Raw genomic sequence first — 18009 nt, forward strand, 5'->3', positions numbered from 1 at the left:
TCTAAATACCTTTACAAATACCGATTTATGTCTAAATACCTTTAGAGGAAACTAATTCGGCGAACTGTTTGTAAAACGTCTACCGGTGATATGCACGTATCCAAAAGTTTCCACTATAGACATGCGCATTGATTTCCCCTCAATAAATACGTTAAATTACTCCAGTGTCGTTCGGAAAACAACTGTTAGATCGATATCAAACGGTCGCTAATATTAAGAAATTTTTTACATGCACGATTCTATTGAGTGAGAAATAAATTCTACATTTTTTGGAGCTATGTCGACTCCAAAACCGATTTTGAATGTGGAAAGTTTAGCTCTTACGAATAAAAAAATCGGCGAGCTAAAGAAGAAGGTTACTCTAGCCGGTAAGTCGATCAAATTACTGACTAATCAACAACCTAACAAGTCCTGTCGCTTGCAGAGGGTCAAAAGAAGGCCTACACTGAAGAATGGGCCGATTCAAAAAAGATACAGAACGAGAAGATAACCGAACTGAAAAAGGAGGTACGAGATTTGACCAACAAGTTGTCCTACTTGCACAACCCCAACAGTGCCAAGGCGCAAAAAAACGTACAGGAGATTAAGCGTCGCGTACAGCTTCCGCCTGGTGCAAAGACTGTCCAAGACGCCGTGGAAGTTATTGATCTAAAAGTCATTGACGTTAACAAGCAGGTAGATGCGGCCGATGCGAAGTACCGGAAGCGAGAACAATGCTACAAAAAACTCCTCGATCAATACCATGCCTTAATGGCTTACAAGAGCTCAAATGCAGATGGCTTAAATCCCCCGGAAACCGTCGAAGAGGACGCCAATCGAAAGCTGATCACACACCTTGAAAATGAAATTCATCGAACCTCGGTTCAGTGGATGGAAGCGGAGCATATTCGAAAGAAATATCGTGGCATCAAATCCTCACTGATGAGAGATGCCGAAAAGTTCGAAAGCTCCCTGCTGGATCTGGAGGTGGCCATCACGGAGCAGCAAGCGGAAATCACGAAACTGGAAGCCGTACACAAGGAAGCGATGCAAATGAGAGATAACACAAAGGCGATCCTGCAGCGACAGGAACAGACAACGATTTATGCCAACAAGGCGAGGGAAAAGCAGGCGCAAGATTTCCGCCGACAGGTCGAGGAACGCAAGCTGGAACTGGAACGACTGGAGAGGAAAATCTTTTCCTCCGGTAAGACGTTGATTCATCAGGAGAGCGTGTTGTCCGCCACAGGGGAGCATGGCGGTGGTAAGGGTGATCTGGAAGACGGCGGAGGTCACGACAAAGACTCCGCTACCGATATGGAGCATAAGTTTAAGAAGCTGATGCAGGCAATAGGTAAGTAAAAGACCAAAAAAATGAACAGGATACTTATACGAATTTGATTTGCTTTATGACCGATCGGTAGGTGTTAGTGCAGCGAGCGAAGTCGTTGATAGGTTTTTGGCACAACGGGAAGCCTCCGCTCGGCTTACGTACCTCCGTACGATAACTGAAAACGAAAAGAAGCAACTTGAGGCCCAACGGGAATTAATGACCGCTCAATTGGATGCGTTCAAGTTTGCCGATGTGAAGGATAGTGATGTGTAAGTTTTTGATCCACTTAAGACCTTTCTGATATGATCAGAATTTGTTTATCAATCATTGCAGAAATCAAGAGGAGTTGGAAAAGATTCGAAACTCAATCGAGGAACTGAAAGCAAGCCGCGAGGAATGTGAGAAATCCATTGACTATACACGGAACGTGTTTAATACGATAAAGGACGCTTTGGTTGAGTTACTGCTAACGTTGCGCGAAATAGACGAGAACATAGGTCCGCAGTTTACTCGATGGATGCCTAGCCAGCCGATGGAACAACTAGATCTCTCATCCGGCAACATTTCCGTGGACGACTTGGGTAACATGTTGGAAGAAAAGATCAAACTCGGAATGATAGCCAGCGGACAGTTGGCAAATGACGAAGACAGTGGCATGTCGGAGGAAGAGAGTGAAGCGCTTCGACCGGCTAGTGCTTTGCTGGTGCCAGCATCTACTCCATCGGTTGGAACTTCCTCGGGACTGGATGATCGTGAAAAGCCCCCTGCATATCCGCCGGTGTATATAAACTTGATTGCCGGCAGGACGACGGCTCAGATTTCATCGGCTTCACCCGGACCGGGAGCCACTGTGGTGCTCTCCGATGACGAAGCCGAAGTGCCATCGCGAAGTTATCTGAAACGTCAGGCTAATATGATTATTGAAGCGAAATCTAGACGAAAGGGCTTTCGAATACCCCCGCCCAAAAGGCGTTAGATAGAAAGAAGGTGATATCACTACTGAAACAATCAAACAGTCCAACACACGAGTTATGCATCTGTAAGCTGCCACTGTACTCCAAACCCCGATGAAGTTCGTCCTTCATCGTTGGGATTTAACGTGGGTAGCGTGCTATACTCAAGTTCAATAATATTCTACAGTACACTCAATATAGATTTGCATTTTCAGTTTATCGATGCTCGCTCAGCGCCGAGGATCGTTTGTGTTTGATTAGTTAATTTAATTATTAATTGTGTTACACATATAATACAATCGAATTAAATTTACGATCGATTCCGAATTGTTCTGCGCCTTGGCTAAATAATTGAACTTAAATAGTGTGTGCTTTATCTTCGCTATTACTTTTTGTTTAACCTTACCGAATAAACGTGCACCCTACAACTTAGAGTCAACAAAATTCACTTCTTATAACTTTCAACAAAATTTACAAATTATTAGGACTTATAAAGTGGGCTTAAGTTTAGAACCTAGGCTTACTACGGGAGAGGAATAATAATTTAAACAACTACGATTTAGTTCCTTTAATCATTGAGGATACTTTAGTTTTATCAGTGCTTGGCGCAGTGCCATTGTTTTGTCGGTCACGTGTGTCTTCACTTAGAATAGAACAATTATGAACCTTACAAAATTCGCTACTTGTCACCGTTAGTCATTTAGTTACTGAGACAGACAATTGATAATAATCGTGAGGATCTAGGCTGGGAAACGATATTCCTTCGACAGTGACTTTTCGTGTTTTTTCGGGACGCTTTCTTTCCATCAAGTTGAGATTTACCTTTGCCCGAATCGAATACCGCTAAGGTTTGTTCAAAATAAACTTAAACTGTTGTAACTCTGATGAGTACAACGGGTGAACCACCATTGCTGGTAGTCCTTGGCAAGTTCAGCAATGAAGTAATGGCCAAAGCAGGTCCCTTGTGGAGACAAATAGATTACAGAGGCAGTCCCTTTTTTCAAACAGAGCTCGGAAGTTAGAGGCTTTGTTTGATTTTCGATACAGACAGTCTTGAAATTCTCTGATCGGTTAAGCTAAATCGATATTTTGAAAGTTGGCCTCAATTCCGCGTGCAATTCATAATTTTGATAGTCTTTTCTATAATATACCTTTTTCAGTTAAAATTAATTATAGTGCGCCTACAAAGAATTATTTTACATCCATTTTTGTCCTTATCGTAAGATTCCGGCAGTGTTTATGTTTTTGTTGCGTATTGTTCGGTTCGGGAACAAATGCGTCGGGATTGAAAGTGATTCCCGCTTAATGTGCAGCCGAGAGTGCATTAACCGTGTAACCTTTTTCTTTTAGCTGCTACGGCAGTTGAAACGAAAGTGTAATTGCAAAATAATAGCAGTTAGGGGGATCGATACTGGCGTATTAATTTACTATGAGTAGTATTTATTTATATGTGTAGTAACTTTTGGCAGTTTATCAGCTTAAAATTCAATTCACTGTATCTATAGTCTTACGCTAATTACTTTGCACAATCCATCTAAGGAGACATTTACTGTGTAATGCATTGAACAACAATGGTTTATATATTTGTTTTGAACGCTCGAGTGACTGCCGATTGAGAGCAGTCATAAAATGACGTATAAAAATATGACGAGTCCACGCACACACATTCCGTTGTTTTATTTCGTTCTGCTACCATTTTATTGATGACGATTGACGACTGCGTATAAAAACTTCTACGTTCTGTTCCTGATTATTATACCCTTGAGCTAATACCGGTGACCTGCGATTTGGATTGAAACCGATGTTGTCTTGGCAGAGTTGATGGAAGCTTTCGAGCGTGAAATGCATTAGTTTTTTTTCAATTCCTAACATAAATGCTAAAACTTTATAAATTGGTAGAAAAAATTAAAATAATTGTAAAATTTTAAAGGCGTTGATGGCATTTATGTCCCGCCATTGTCATTTAGAGAATCTAAAGACGGGCGTATGGAGTTATCTCCCCTGCCGGGGGGAGATGTAACATGCGTAACGTTGTCGTTGTTGGTACTTCTACTTGGTTGTTCAATTTCTGAATGCTTGTTCTGGCCGTTAGGCCGAAGCAGCAAGCGTAGGCATTTCAGCAGGACAGCTATGCAAACTAACCACTCCGGAGTTCCACAAGGCAGCAAACTTGGACCTAGCTTCTTGTCCTTGTTTTTAACGATGCAGCGAATTTACTCAATGGTTAATAAAAACTGGTCTTCAAGCATGTCTGTATCGATTTGCTGAACGGTGTGAAGTCAGCAGAATTACCTTTAGCGTAGGAAAATGCGTCGTCATATTTTTCATCAAAGGACCTGGAAGTCTTTAGCTTCAAATATTCTATCAGAAATTGCACCTTGCAGCAGTCAGAAAGCAAAAGACTGACATGTGTACTTAGACACAGAATTCACACTTAGATAGCAACCAGTGGCTAGTCGGATACACGGATTTATGTTTAAGATATTTCATGAACTCGATTATCTCCTTTGCGATCGTTAGATCAATCCTGTCTATTGCTTGGCATTACTTCACCCGAGAATAGAAGGAATATTACTAAAGCAGTTTTTGCTGCTAAAATTCTTTCCTCTAAGATTGCCTGCCCTAACTTGGCACTTTTGCTATAATGGACTGTTACAAGAACTTTCGCGTTACTTCTTAAAACGCCAATGTAGCATTGAAAGAATCAACATTCTCACCAATGTTCGTCTCTTCTGATTATCACGGCAATATAGACGTATTTCAGCGCAAAATATCAAGTGCATTTGTATATCCGTAATAAACTTAAGAGAGCAGAAGCGAATAAAATCTATCATTGCTGTGTTAGACCTTTCGAAAAGTTACGCAAGAATTGTCCTGACTAACGCAACTTTGTTAGTTTAAATAGATCATTTGTAAGCTTGTCTGCTAACTGTAATTTTTTAATGTTATTTATTATGAAAAAGAAGTTAGTTTAAGATGTTTGCGCCTTCCCAGCTTTTTTCTGGAATTCATTAGGACGCTAGTCCGATAAATAATCTACTATGTAAGAGCCTTATTGATTGCGACTATCAAGCAAGCCAGACTCCTGACAGGATGTTATGCTTGTGTGGCAAGAATCGCAGCTCGTACCAAAAATGCTTTCCACAAAGTACAAACTAATCCATATGCACCTAAACTGCAACTTGTGTGGGCCCGAAAAACAAGGAGTGCGAAATTGGTCTTACAAACCTAACCATACCTATTCGTGATACAACGATGTACAGCCGCCAGGCCCTGGTTAAAACCCGTGGCGCATAAGAGGATCGATAAAAAAAATATTGAGGTGATCTAAACGAACAGTAGAAGCACAGACTAACGGACATAGCCCTTTGAATAAAATCCAACAAAAATGTCGTCACGCACATTTTGCTTGAACACTAACACCATCTGTGACCGACATTTCCAAATATCAACTAACAACATGTAGGCCGATCTCGGGATTTTTTAAATAATTTTATTATTGGTGATGTCATGATTTATGCTGGCCGCTTCGAAACTAAAAATCTCAACCTCTTTTGGTCCGGATGATGAACCTTCCATTCAAATGAGTTGTATTGACGCTTTGGTTGCCCCAATTCGACAGCTCTTTAGCTTATCTATCAGCTCAGGCGTCTTTTTTCGATGATTTTGACAAACTAAATCATCAAATCACTGTTGTTATGTTGGAAAAATTCGGCATACATTAATGAGTTCCCTTTCGCACTCTTTAACCGTTTTCTCCAGGGTTCCACAAGGCAATCCGCTCGGACCATGGATTTTTTCTTATTTAACGACGTTAGCATCGTACACGACGGTCTTGCGCACTGATTCACCGATTATCTGAAACTTTTTTTTTAATGTTAAAGACTCGACTGCTCCTTACGCGCTCCAGAAGCACCGTCTCACGATGAACCCCGTATGATGCGAAGTGATAACCTTCACCAGGAAGCTAACCCCCGATAATGGTCGATTTTCTGTGCCCGTGTTTTTACAACCATGTGTAAACTTAGCGTGACGAATTACGTTGTCAGAACCTGCCTCCAGTTTTTTTTCGATTCATTCATGCTACTGACTGTGAGCTGACTTACAAACTTTCGGATAAGTCCAAACACCTCTACAAAATATCAGCTGAATTGAACATTTAAAAAATTTTAGTTTTGATGTACCCAAGTGTAAGAATATGACTATTTTTCAGTATTTAAATGTAAATTATCACAATTTGTTATCGATTTTCCACGCGTTAAATAACCGATCCGGTTATTTACCGAACCGATTTTATTTCGAAATTATGTTTGAAAGACAGATAACTCTTTTTGGAAACTGGAATCAAAACAAAATTGAAATTGAAAACCTAACGATTTTTTCAGCATTATTTTCAGAACCTTTCAGTAGCAGTAACACTGGATCGATTCCGTTATAAAAACGACTCCTAAAATAGTATTCCGAGATTTTCGGTTTTGGACTTCCCCTGATCCACACTTCCATTGGAGACGATGAATTAAGCTTTCATTCTAAATAATTGCGCGATTGCGCCGAATTTAAAACATAATGCACGCTAGCATCTAAAACATATTCACTGTGGAAAACTGCCGCTTCTCATCTGATAAGACAACACCACGCTCGACTGGAATGTTGTTCGCACATTCTCTAGTAAACTGGCTTATTTGAAACAAGTTAAAGTTAAGCGCTATCTTTCACTTCATTAAAATTCAGATACTGTTATCGATTCCTGGACCGTTCGAATTACCATAAATATAGTTTGCTAAAATTACCTGAACCCCCTTGCTCTCCAGACGTTAGGCAGACGATTAAATCAACTACATCAGCTGGGGTGTTGCGCAGCCCTCCCACTCGATTAGGTACTGCATCTTGCCGGAGAGGGAAACCCGCTTGCCCTTGATGACGAACTTTTCACCGCTGAGAATGCGGTGAGCGGCGCCAAAGTACAAATTAAGCGATGATTGGAGATCATTCCCCCCGTTGTTGGTCGGGCTGGTGGCACCGTTCGAGGCCGAACCTGAGCCGTTCTTTACTGGAGAACCGGGCAAACTGGTGGTCAAAGAGCCGCTTACCTGTACCGAAGACGGAGCACTGGTACGCCGGCTTGATTCGGCATAGTTGCGTTCCTGACGCTGGCGCAGCCTTCGCCCGTGGATTGGACTCTTTTTCTGCGGCGGGGCCTGCAAGCTGGGCATTAGCTGTAGACTAGCCGGAGAGGATGAAGATGAGGTGGCAGTGATTGCGGCAGCAGCAGCAGCAGCAACTGGAAGTGCTGCCTGAGGAACCATCGTATTTGGCTGCCCATTGGCGGAATATGAACAGCTTGGTGGTGTGCTACTTCCTGAGGAGGACGACGAGGGGAGAAACGTGTTAAGCGCTATCTGACTGGACCAACCACCGGTGTCGACTGGTTGCGAAAATAGCGAAGCTATCAAGCTGGATGATTGACCTTGCGATGGTATTGTTGTTCCCGGAGCAGCGATGGCGGTTAGAGTTGTGCCGATTACCTAGAAAAGTGAAAATAAGTAACGCACCGAGAAGCCGTCACAAAAATAGTTTGTCGCTTACCGAACTTTTCCGGAACTTTCTTCGTTTGCTTTTGGATCCATTCAGAATATCTCGCGCACTGAGCCTCCTCTTTACGATACGCGCTACGCGCATTTCCCCATTCATTAGATTACTACTTATTTGACTAAGATTACTGGTACTAGCCTTCTGCATCAAGTCTTTTGTTTCGTTGTTCTTCAACTGCCCTGCTGCAGCACCAGTGCCATTGTTGGTACCGGTGGCTACCGAAGGCTGATGGAAGGGGTTGTTTTTTCCACTGAAATCTTTGGGATGTGGTATGATCAAATCCAGTGTGTTCCGCGAGGTATCATCCGATGATTCATATATGTCCAACGATTTCTCACTGTCGGTCTTTTTGTTTCGCGACTTGAATGCCCTTCGATTTCCGCCACCTAACCCGCTGATGATGCTACCCGTTTCGCTTTGCGTTTTGGAACTGTTTCCGGCAGGGCCGAATTGGAAGCCATCCTTGGCGTTGGAACTAAACAGCGAATCACTTAAATTTGAACTAGAATTTTTCCCTGTACTGGTAAATATTGCAACACTGCTTGGCCGAGTCTGTTCGCCCAGGACTACCGATGGATCGCAACTGTCACCGCTACCGCGCACTTCGACCGGAAGCTCGCCGATGCCTGCACCGACTTGAGCATCGAAATCGGAACTATTCTCCTCTTGGGTTGTATCGAAAACCTCTGAAGCATCGTCTTCGGATACCAATGGAGAACAGTAGTTAACGCCGGTCATCCTCTCACGGCTCAGTGCATCATTAACAAATGATTTTTCTAGGGCACTAGAAATAAAAAGCAACAAATGAGACTTGATAACAACAACAGCAGAGACTAAAATATTTACACTCTGGGCAGAAACCGATATATTCGATTCTCTTTGGACATATGTGTCAGAATGTGCTCGGTAATGATCTGCCCTGGTACCAGCAGTACGTTCGGTGGACTCGGAGGTTCCGGTAGGCGTAGGGTCCACATTGTGCTTCCCTCTCCAGCGCATCTAAAGCGCACTCTATCGTTGGTTAGTGTTTGAGTGATAATTTCCTTTCTTGCATTCGGCGACAGTTTAGTCATCTAAAATTTTAAAAATACGATCAAAACTGAAACTGATTTCAAAAATAGTTTTTGTTAAACCTGTTCTTGCATCTGCAGAGTCTTCCAGTTATCCTCCACGTAGGGAGCGATAGCTTTCGTGACGTCGTAGAAACGCTTACCGTTACGAACGATTAGGTTGTACAGTACCAAGTGGACTAGGTCGGACCAGCAAATTTCCAGCCGACGAACAAACTCGTGCCCGTGATTGCAAATGGAGCAGATAAAAAAGTAAAATCGATCGCCCAGAAAAATGGGATACTGCAGACTACGTATGCACCGACCATGGAACCATTGCTGACAGCGGCAACATTGAATCATTTCCCTCAACCAATCGCCATCATCGCCGCAGTAACAGTAGTGCTGTTCGGTGTTCACACGATGTAGACCGTCCCAGCCGAGCGAATCGATCTGCAAATGGAAGAAATTATAAGAAAAAATAAATACAACAAGGACACGCAGCTTGACGCTTACATCGTACGGTAGCTGAGATTTATCGGTAAGCGGATCCAACGATTCCGAAAGAACACCAGAGCAGACGTAGCGAATGTCCTTCTTCTTACCATTTGGAGATGTGCACCTGAAATTTAAGCAAGTATTAGGTACATTAGAAACATAATCTAAATTAATTTTCTTTTGCATGAATTCAATGCAGCAAACATGAGCAAAATTATGTAGCGCTTTACGCAAGGGTTACTTCGCCGTCCCGGTTCTTTTCAGACCATCTTTTTGTCCCTCAGCCAATTGTACATCTGTGATTGATACGGAAATTCGCATATTGCAAAACCAACAAAGCCCTTTTTCCTTATTTAGAGCTTTCCCTTTTTTGCTAGTAGCCACTCTCTTCTGGTACGGTATGGCCAACGATGGAGAAACTTTTTTGAACGTGTGGGGCGCTATATCTCTGCATATTTGCGACAGTAAGAGGAAATGCTTATCATCTTCAGTACTGTATTTTTCAATAAGTGCTTGGCTAATTTCATAGTGCCGGAGTGTAGTTTTAGGCGTAATGAACATAACTGTTGAGTTTACAATTGAGAGTTTTATTGCAATGTATAAATTGAAAATGAACAATGGTTAATTTAAAAACTATCATTTCCTACATTTTTAAGAGCTTTTAAAAATGATTTTTTTTTACACACAAATTGGTGATGATAAAAGTCTCAATAAGAATTGAATAGCTTTAATAAAATGGGGATTGAAACTTAAAGAGATTAGGGCACGGATAAACGCTTTGTGTTTAAGTCCTAATAAATCAACAATAACAACTTATCCAAATTTGAAATAAATTGGAAAGGAAAATAATTTAACATGATTGATAATATAGTTATGTTAAGACTTTGGTCAAAGCAAGTTAATCGCACAGTTGTAAATATAGTTCAATAATAGTATCAATAGTATTCGATAAAATATTGTATCTACGTTTGCTACTTGTAATCAGTCGGCTCGTTGTGGGTGGAACGAGTACTAATCTAGGTAGTTTTTGAACGGTTATTAAAAGAATAGTCAAATTACGATCACATCACTTATCAAGGTGAATCCCGATCCAAACAAACCTATCCTATGCACAAAACGCAACTCCTTCCTGTAATCTTTGCGGAGATGCAGAGGATAACGCGGTCCCAAAAACAACAAAGATTACACTAACATTCCTTCCCCAATCCCACCTAATTGCAAGAACGCTGCCGGTGCAGTTATTGATCCTTTGAATGTCGAGTCACTGAATTTTGCACAGTAAGAATGATTCACTTAATTCATTGTGTAATTTCACTGATTCGGGTCAATCACTGAGTGCAACCATTGATATACGCTAAGTCTAAGTAAGTGTCAAGGAACATGTACGTCAAGACGTTTCGAATTTATGGTGGTGCATATAAGACGGCGGTCGCCCATTTATCATAGTCATTCTGTATTTCGAACGGACCTTTATTTCGTTCGACTTGTTTTGTTCATTTGATTTTGCTGGCGGATTGTACAATACCATCCACTTTCGTTCGAACTACACAATAGGAGTGAAACTCCCTATGAGTTAGACCAACCTCATGTTTTAGTCTTGAACTTGAAATGCAGTCAGGCATATAAATTAACATTTTTTGAAACGGTAGCTCTTTTACAATTGATGAAGGGACGGTAGAAGAAAGTAATGAAACTTTTAGAGTGGAGGAGAAAGAGCGGAAAGGCGATAGGGGGGAAGGTTAGAGGCGCGGGATAAAAGGAGACTGCACAATCCCCTTATTAAGTGAACGATGCATCTTCCAACTCCACCATCTGGTGAGTTGGGTTGTTTATAGACACAAACTGTGTCTCTTTCTCGATTAATTGTAATCGAACCACCGAATTGAGAAGTTTAATATAACTCGTTTTTACTAACCGGGACGACGAAACTGTACAGGCACTTGTGGCTTATAAGGCACTGCTCGTGACGTTGTTCGTCCGTTAGCGTGTTAGCTGCGATTCTCAACGAGTATCTTCTGGTTGAAGGTTCCGTTCCTATGGGATAGACCAACCTCGTGTTTTAGTCTTGACCTTGAAATACGATCAGGCACTTCTCCTCCACCCTAAAAACTTCATTACTTTCTACTACCGTCTCTTCATCAATTCTCGGGTAATTTTTCAAATAGACCTAAGTTACAATGACAGATTCTCTTCGTATCTCCTCTCTTTCGCTTTTCACGGCTACGTAAATGCATAGAAAAGAAAATTTTCAAACCCTTTAGCTAACCAGTGACTCCGGCAACCGATTAATGCAAAGCTGATGTGTTAAAAATGTGTTAGTATCGTCGTAAAAAACAGAAAAGAGGAAATACGAAGAGAATCTCTCATTGTCACATAGGTCTATTTGAAAAATTACCCGAGAATTGTAAAAGAACTACCTTTTCAAAAAATATTGATTAATATGCCTGACCGCAGCATACGGTTATCTATCCATTTTGCAAAAATTGACAGCTGCTCCTGCAGAAATGCGGCATCGGACGCATTCACTACTTTTATATCACGAAAACGTGTATGCAGGAAATTGACATCGTTGAAGTAGAAAGATGGCTGCCTTGAGGAATTTCACAGGAAGCAGTGATAGATCTTGAGAAAAAACCACTGACGAACTGACATGACACATAGAAGAAAATCCTTTAAAAACCATCGTCCTACACAATTTGCTTGCACACTAGCACCCTCTGTTATGCATGTTGCGGAGAACTTGCATTCGCAGGGTTTTATACTGTAGGTTTTTTACACTTGCAGGGTTTCATTCTGGAAGTTTTTTACACTTGTATGGTTTTATACTGAAAATTCGAAGCGCCGCGGTGTGGCCATGTTGCGAAACATGCTTTTCTGAAAAATAAGTTGTTTTTGAATAGACGATGGAATTAATGCGAAAGTTTCATCTGTGATAAAACCATCGATGTTTACTTCTAGATGGGATCAGAGAGATATGAGCTAAACCATCCAACCGACTTCGAGCTCATCTCCCTTGTTAGGGGTGTTCTTGATGAACAACTATGTAGGTATAAAATGTACTCTATTGACTGGTGTCTTTTATAGCTTGATTTTTACTTTTTATTGACTTTGCAGCCTGTTATAGTAATCAAAACAGTGTTTTAAATTCTTTCCGACGTTTCGACTTTGTATTTAAGTCTTTTTCAAGGATTGAATATTGTCCGTTCATTGTCGGCAAACTAAAGACAAACGACAAAGAACGGACAATATTCACCAACATTTATAATAAAAAAGTTCTTGCTTTGCCATGGTGAATATAATCTAAGGCATACTTGATACCTTGTATGGCAGCACCTTTGAATTCTTTACTTTCTCCTATCGTTCCTTCCGTCTATTGGAAAGACTATCGTTATACACTCAAATCTCCACGTCCACACGTTAAGTCCACGATTGGGGGGACGTAAAAAAATCGGTCGTAAAAAAAGTGGACGTTAATTCAAATTGTGGACGTAAAACGAAAGGACGTTAATTCAAATTTTGGACGTAAAAAGAAAAGATGTTATTTTTAATTTTCTAAAACCACCTAATGATTTTTCACGACAACGTTAATTCAAATTTTGGACGTAAAACGAGAGGACGTTAATACAAAATTTCGGACATAAAACGAGAGGACGATAATTCAAATTTTGGACGTAAAATGAGAGGACGTTAATTCAAATTTGGACGTAAAAAAAGTGGACGTTAATTCAAATTTTGGACGTAAAAAAGATGACGTAAAACGAAATCACGTAAAATGAATGGACGTAAAACGAGATTCTAGTGTATAAAAAAGAGTCATCATTTGTACGGTTTTGCATTCTGGTCTTCTGTCCACTCCTGTCCAGATGACCTAGCGAATTAATTTGTATAGAATTTTCTGCAGCTGGAATGACCGACTTCCGTACTTTCTTTTGTGCAACCTGCCTGTACACATAGATCTTGTTACAAAGAAGCCTTCGTGATATTTTTCAAAAGCGTGTGTAGTAGAGCCACGCTAGTGCAAAATTTTGCTTGCCTTGACTATTATAGGCTTCCCACCATTCATCGATCAATAATTCGAAGCGTTCTTGTTACTGCAATGTTTAGGGCTTTACCGACTAAAGTACAGAATGAGTTATCTCCATGCCTGAAAGAGCGTACCGCATACCTTGTGATTCTCTCAATTCGAGTTGCGTACTGCATCTGCAAGGAAGTGTACTATTACCATGTTGGGATGATGCCTTCTATTAAAATAACAATTACTAAACGACATAGTAGCTGTTCATAAGTAAAGGCATACAGCAAAATAGGACACACCATAATAGATCAAAGAACTGGTCGCATTGGTTCAAGGTCCCCAACAAAGAAAAAAAAAGTGTATAGTCGGTCCCTTTTTGTTGGGCTAAACGCCTATTTGCCAAACATCATTACGGTTTCGGTTTTACTTAAATAATGATTTCGATTAACAGCGGGATTTAGTGTCGGGACATGTCGGGATTTAGTGCTAATTGCCAAGTCTGCATCAATGCTAATACTGCTCATCCAAAATTTTCTGAGCTAGTAACTATTAAACCTAGCATATTAACAATTACCTATATAATTTTGCAGAATTTCATGTAAGCACTATTTAATGTCAAATTTAGTTGAAAATAAGTTCAATTTTCCAAATCCAAAATATCACATAAACAAATGCTGAAACCACTTACATTCGACAGAACCAGTATCCGTTTCGCTCAAAGTTGCCATCCATACATTTGACGTGGTATCCACGGCCACAGTTCTCGCAAACCTCCACACAATCGTCCGCATTCTGTCGCTTGCAAACAACGCACAGCGGCGAGTCATCCGCATCGTTGCTGCTGCTGCTCAGTTTGGTCAGTTCCCGAAAGTCCGACCAGCTTTCCGTGTTGTCATTGAATCGCACTAAACACTGTCCCGATCCGATCGCAATCACCGTCCCGAGATAGAACCGACCGTCCTTGTTCTCCACTAGTACGTCCTCTTGCAGTTTGAATTTTGTTCTATTCTTTTCCGGTGTGACTGGAAGTTGCCCTAGAGACGATGTAGTTGAATCTGGTTCCAGATCAATACTGGATCGTTTTTCACTGGTGCTAGTTTTGGCTACATCCACTGACTGCTGCTGTGGTTCATTAAAATGATTGTTGATGCAAATATTGATCCGATCCAGTACTACCGTAGATTGCGCAGGGCGCTCTGTCGCGGAGTTGGGCGGTGAACTGCTTTGGTGGGAGGTCAAGATCGTTATGGAACTGTTGCTCGAAGGGCTTCCGCCGCTGCCCGAAGGCAACTGCTGTACCTGCTGCTGGTGATATGAGCCGGCATGGTTACCGTTAAGGAACTCTTGTATAATGATTTGCTGCTTAGTTGACTGCCTGTTGATGGCCGGTAGGGATTGATCTAATTGCTTATACGAATGGTAAGGCTCGTGGGCAGCAGCGGTACCTCCTTTGAGGGCTAACAACGGATTCTCCACCACTGCTGATGGAAGGTGACCATACAGGTGAGAGTGAGCCAGAGAGGACATCGCATTTGGCGGCAGAAATTGGTCTCCGTTGTTAGCGGACATACCTTTGAGCTTCCCTTTCTAGGTTTATTTCTGTTGATAGTCTGTAAAGAAATAAGCAAAGAGGAATGTAATTTCCAGACTGTATAAACGTGCTATAAAATGTAAAACAAAACAGTTTTGATAACTTTTATAAGACACAAATAAAATGATAGATTTTACTGAAGATCAATTCCAGGAAAACGTAAAGCATAAATCACTGTCAACCTGAGCAACCGCGAGCGGAAAAAAGTGTCTCGTTTACACTCGTGTTCGTTCATTCGTAATTTCGGCGGAAGAAACGGGAAACTAGCGGCTGTACGCGATCGTTGTCGACGCCTACTTCACACCCTCGCGCACACCAAGGCTCAACCAACATGCATTTTTTGTTTTATTCCTTCGCGTTCGCGTATCAGTTGTTTAAGGGGGTGGGCAGGGCGTGGAGCGAAAAGGGTGGCAACTTGCGCTCTGCACGTACATCAGCGGAATTTTAGTTTTTTTTTCATTTCCATCTTTCAAACTTGCCTTCGTTTACCATTTCGCTCCAACATACACGTCGGCCCAGGAAACAACTCGTAAAATGAATCTAATGCTAATTATGCAATTCAGCCGATGTTCGATGAAAGCCGTCAATTAAACAGGCAGAGAAAAATTTGAATTGCTTTTGCTCTTTGGGGGCTAACACTTGCAAGAGCAGACATTACTGTTGGCGCCCTGAGTGAAGTTTTCTTTTCACCACTTTTTCATTTCTTTTTCCACCCGACCGTCTAGTGAGAGTTGAACTTGAGTGAAATTGCACCGAAGAAAGTGATTTTCGAAGCTAGTATGATTGTTGCTTACCTTCTACACTATTTACTTCCATTGATAATTGAAAGATTAACTGAACTACACAATTTTTATCCTAGAAAAACGGGATTTACCCTTGAATATCAGATAAAAATTCCAGCGGCAACAGCGGTTGCCATATTTTTCTACTGACACTTTTGCTTGTACTCGCAGGGATGCCAGAAAATCAGACGAAAGCCGGATTGATAATCAAAAACGTCACACGCGGACTCGGTCGTTGGTCGTTGCTTCCTTGGTTGCTTCCGTAAATAATATCAGCAAAAATTCTTCATATATTTCAAAACTGCTTTAATTTAAAAACAGAACAATCTGCAAAATATTCAATTAAGCAGCGAAAACTCATCTGCACACGGTTACATCAGGGGCTTGCGATGGGTGCCATGTTTTTGTTGCCAACATCTCAGCACATCTCGACAAAGGTTGGCAGCAAATCTACCTGTCAGACGGGCGCTATTTCTTGCATTTTTTGAAATAGCGCCCTTCGTTAAGTGGACTGTCAAACACCGTTCGTTAAGATACGGATAGCACCCCGCTGGGTTACATATAAAAAATCCTCAATATTGAAGGTGTAAATTGCGTAAATTGACAACAAATCTGTGCATCTGCTATCCCTGTCTGCTCGAAAAGTCGAACTCAGCGAATGTGATAAAGACACAGCAACACGAGATGAGCGGAAATTTCTTTTACTGTTGTCATTCAATGACAATGCAATTCACGCAAAGGTGCGATGATGATGAAATTAGAACAGACATGAGAACTGAGAAGGAGAACAGACCTGGGAGCCGTTTAAATACACTGAAGTCCCTTTTTACGCGGTTTTTTTTATACGTTTTCGGTATTTACGCGGTTTTTTTTCGCGGTTTTTGGAATTTACGCGGATGTGCTCAAAACGTCTATTTTTTCGCGTAGTGTTGAAATCCACAAAGTTTTTTTTTACGCGAAATTTTGGTTTTTTTACGCGGTGTTCGGAATTTACGCGGTTTGATTTACGCGGGACGTATCCTGCGCGTAAAAAGCGACTATAGACCAAATCAAGATGACGTCATCTGGCAGATACTGGCGCCCTTGTTTACAAACAGACCGCAGAATCCAAAAAAGTTTCAACTGTTTAAACAGCAAGTTTGTTGTTTAAACCGAGTTTAAACAGCATTTGGACTAAATCTAAAAGCCATTATGCCTGTAAAATGTTAAAAAACACGCTACATTCGCTATAAACGGAAAGGAAAGTTTTCTAAAATGTAAACAAGGGCGCCAGTATCTGTCAATTGACGGTATGATGATTTGGTCTATTGAGACCCCTCCACAGAGAACAGACATTCATCTTGAGCTAGCAGGATGTGTAAAGACTCAGTCGCCATTTTGAAATTATGTAGTAATGCTCCCGTTAGGTGGCGCTCACATCACTGATAGAATTTCAATGGTCATCAAAGCATGCGTCACATTTTCAGCAAAACATTGAACAGTTTCTAAAGCAACTAATATGTAGTTTACCCAACCTAACACAAAAGTAAACAACATTTATCTACAATAGTAATGCTTGAATATTACCCTTTAAATCATTTTGAGAAACTATTTCGCTAGATAACAGTTTTCTGAACAGAATGTTGCAAATGAATGTGGCAGATGGAGTAAGCGGAATTGCGTGTAGATGACTTTCGACTTAGTCCGAAAGACAACAGCCAATTCCGTACACGTTAAAGAGTCATTGATGTAGACCGAGAAAATGCCGTGATTATAGCAGGTTCGAGATATCAACGAATACGATGCAAAGCCAAAGGCTGCACCAGCGGACATCAACGGAGCGGTACAGGAAGTTCCGGAAGGTGCTCAGAGATGATAAGAGTACCGCAAGTGCCGCCACGGTGGCGTCAGGCAATGTTAAGCTAAAGAATGGCACGATCCAAGCCGGAAAACTTTAAACCGATTAAAACTATAAAAACTTGAAATGCTTTTTGGATTCTTTTACCAATTTTAGCCGCGTTCAACGAATAACATAAACAACCGTTGCTACAGTAACTAACATTAGAGTTGCTAGTATTTGGAATATGCAGGATATAATAAGAAAATATAAAAAAATTGGCAACGTGGCTTGTGTTCAACAGGTGCACCCTAAGAGAGATGTCGCTAGTGTCTTGTTTACAAAGTTTATACATCATTTGCGTAAATCTTTATATGAACATAAATGTCTGTTCTCTGTGA

General features: G+C 41.1%; 2 protein-coding genes across 2 annotated transcripts; one reads left to right on the top strand and one right to left on the bottom strand.

Annotated features, from left to right (window-relative positions):
- The first annotated feature begins 277 nt into the window (after positions 1 to 277).
- LOC128732683 (outer dynein arm-docking complex subunit 3) lies at positions 278 to 2288 on the top strand. The gene is made up of 4 exons (XM_053825983.1): positions 278 to 368; positions 425 to 1333; positions 1404 to 1581; positions 1646 to 2288. Exons 1-4 carry the CDS (start codon positions 278 to 280, stop codon positions 2286 to 2288), a joined length of 1821 nt encoding a protein of 606 aa, XP_053681958.1.
- Positions 2289 to 2365: 77 nt separating this feature from the next.
- Positions 2366 to 15890, bottom strand: LOC128733124 (polycomb protein Pcl). The gene is made up of 7 exons (XM_053826743.1): positions 15805 to 15890; positions 14108 to 15029; positions 9423 to 9528; positions 8991 to 9359; positions 8704 to 8930; positions 7852 to 8641; positions 2366 to 7790 (listed from the first exon to the last, which is right to left on the bottom strand). The coding sequence occupies exons 2-7, from the start codon at positions 14986 to 14988 to the stop codon at positions 7101 to 7103; spliced, it is 3063 nt and encodes a 1020-aa protein (XP_053682718.1). The 5' UTR covers positions 14989 to 15029; positions 15805 to 15890; the 3' UTR covers positions 2366 to 7100.
- Positions 15891 to 18009: the final 2119 nt, after the last annotated feature.

The sequence above is a fragment of the Sabethes cyaneus genome, chromosome 1 (assembly GCF_943734655.1).
Source record: "Sabethes cyaneus chromosome 1, idSabCyanKW18_F2, whole genome shotgun sequence".
In the NCBI taxonomy this organism is placed as follows: Eukaryota; Metazoa; Arthropoda; class Insecta; order Diptera; family Culicidae; genus Sabethes; species Sabethes cyaneus.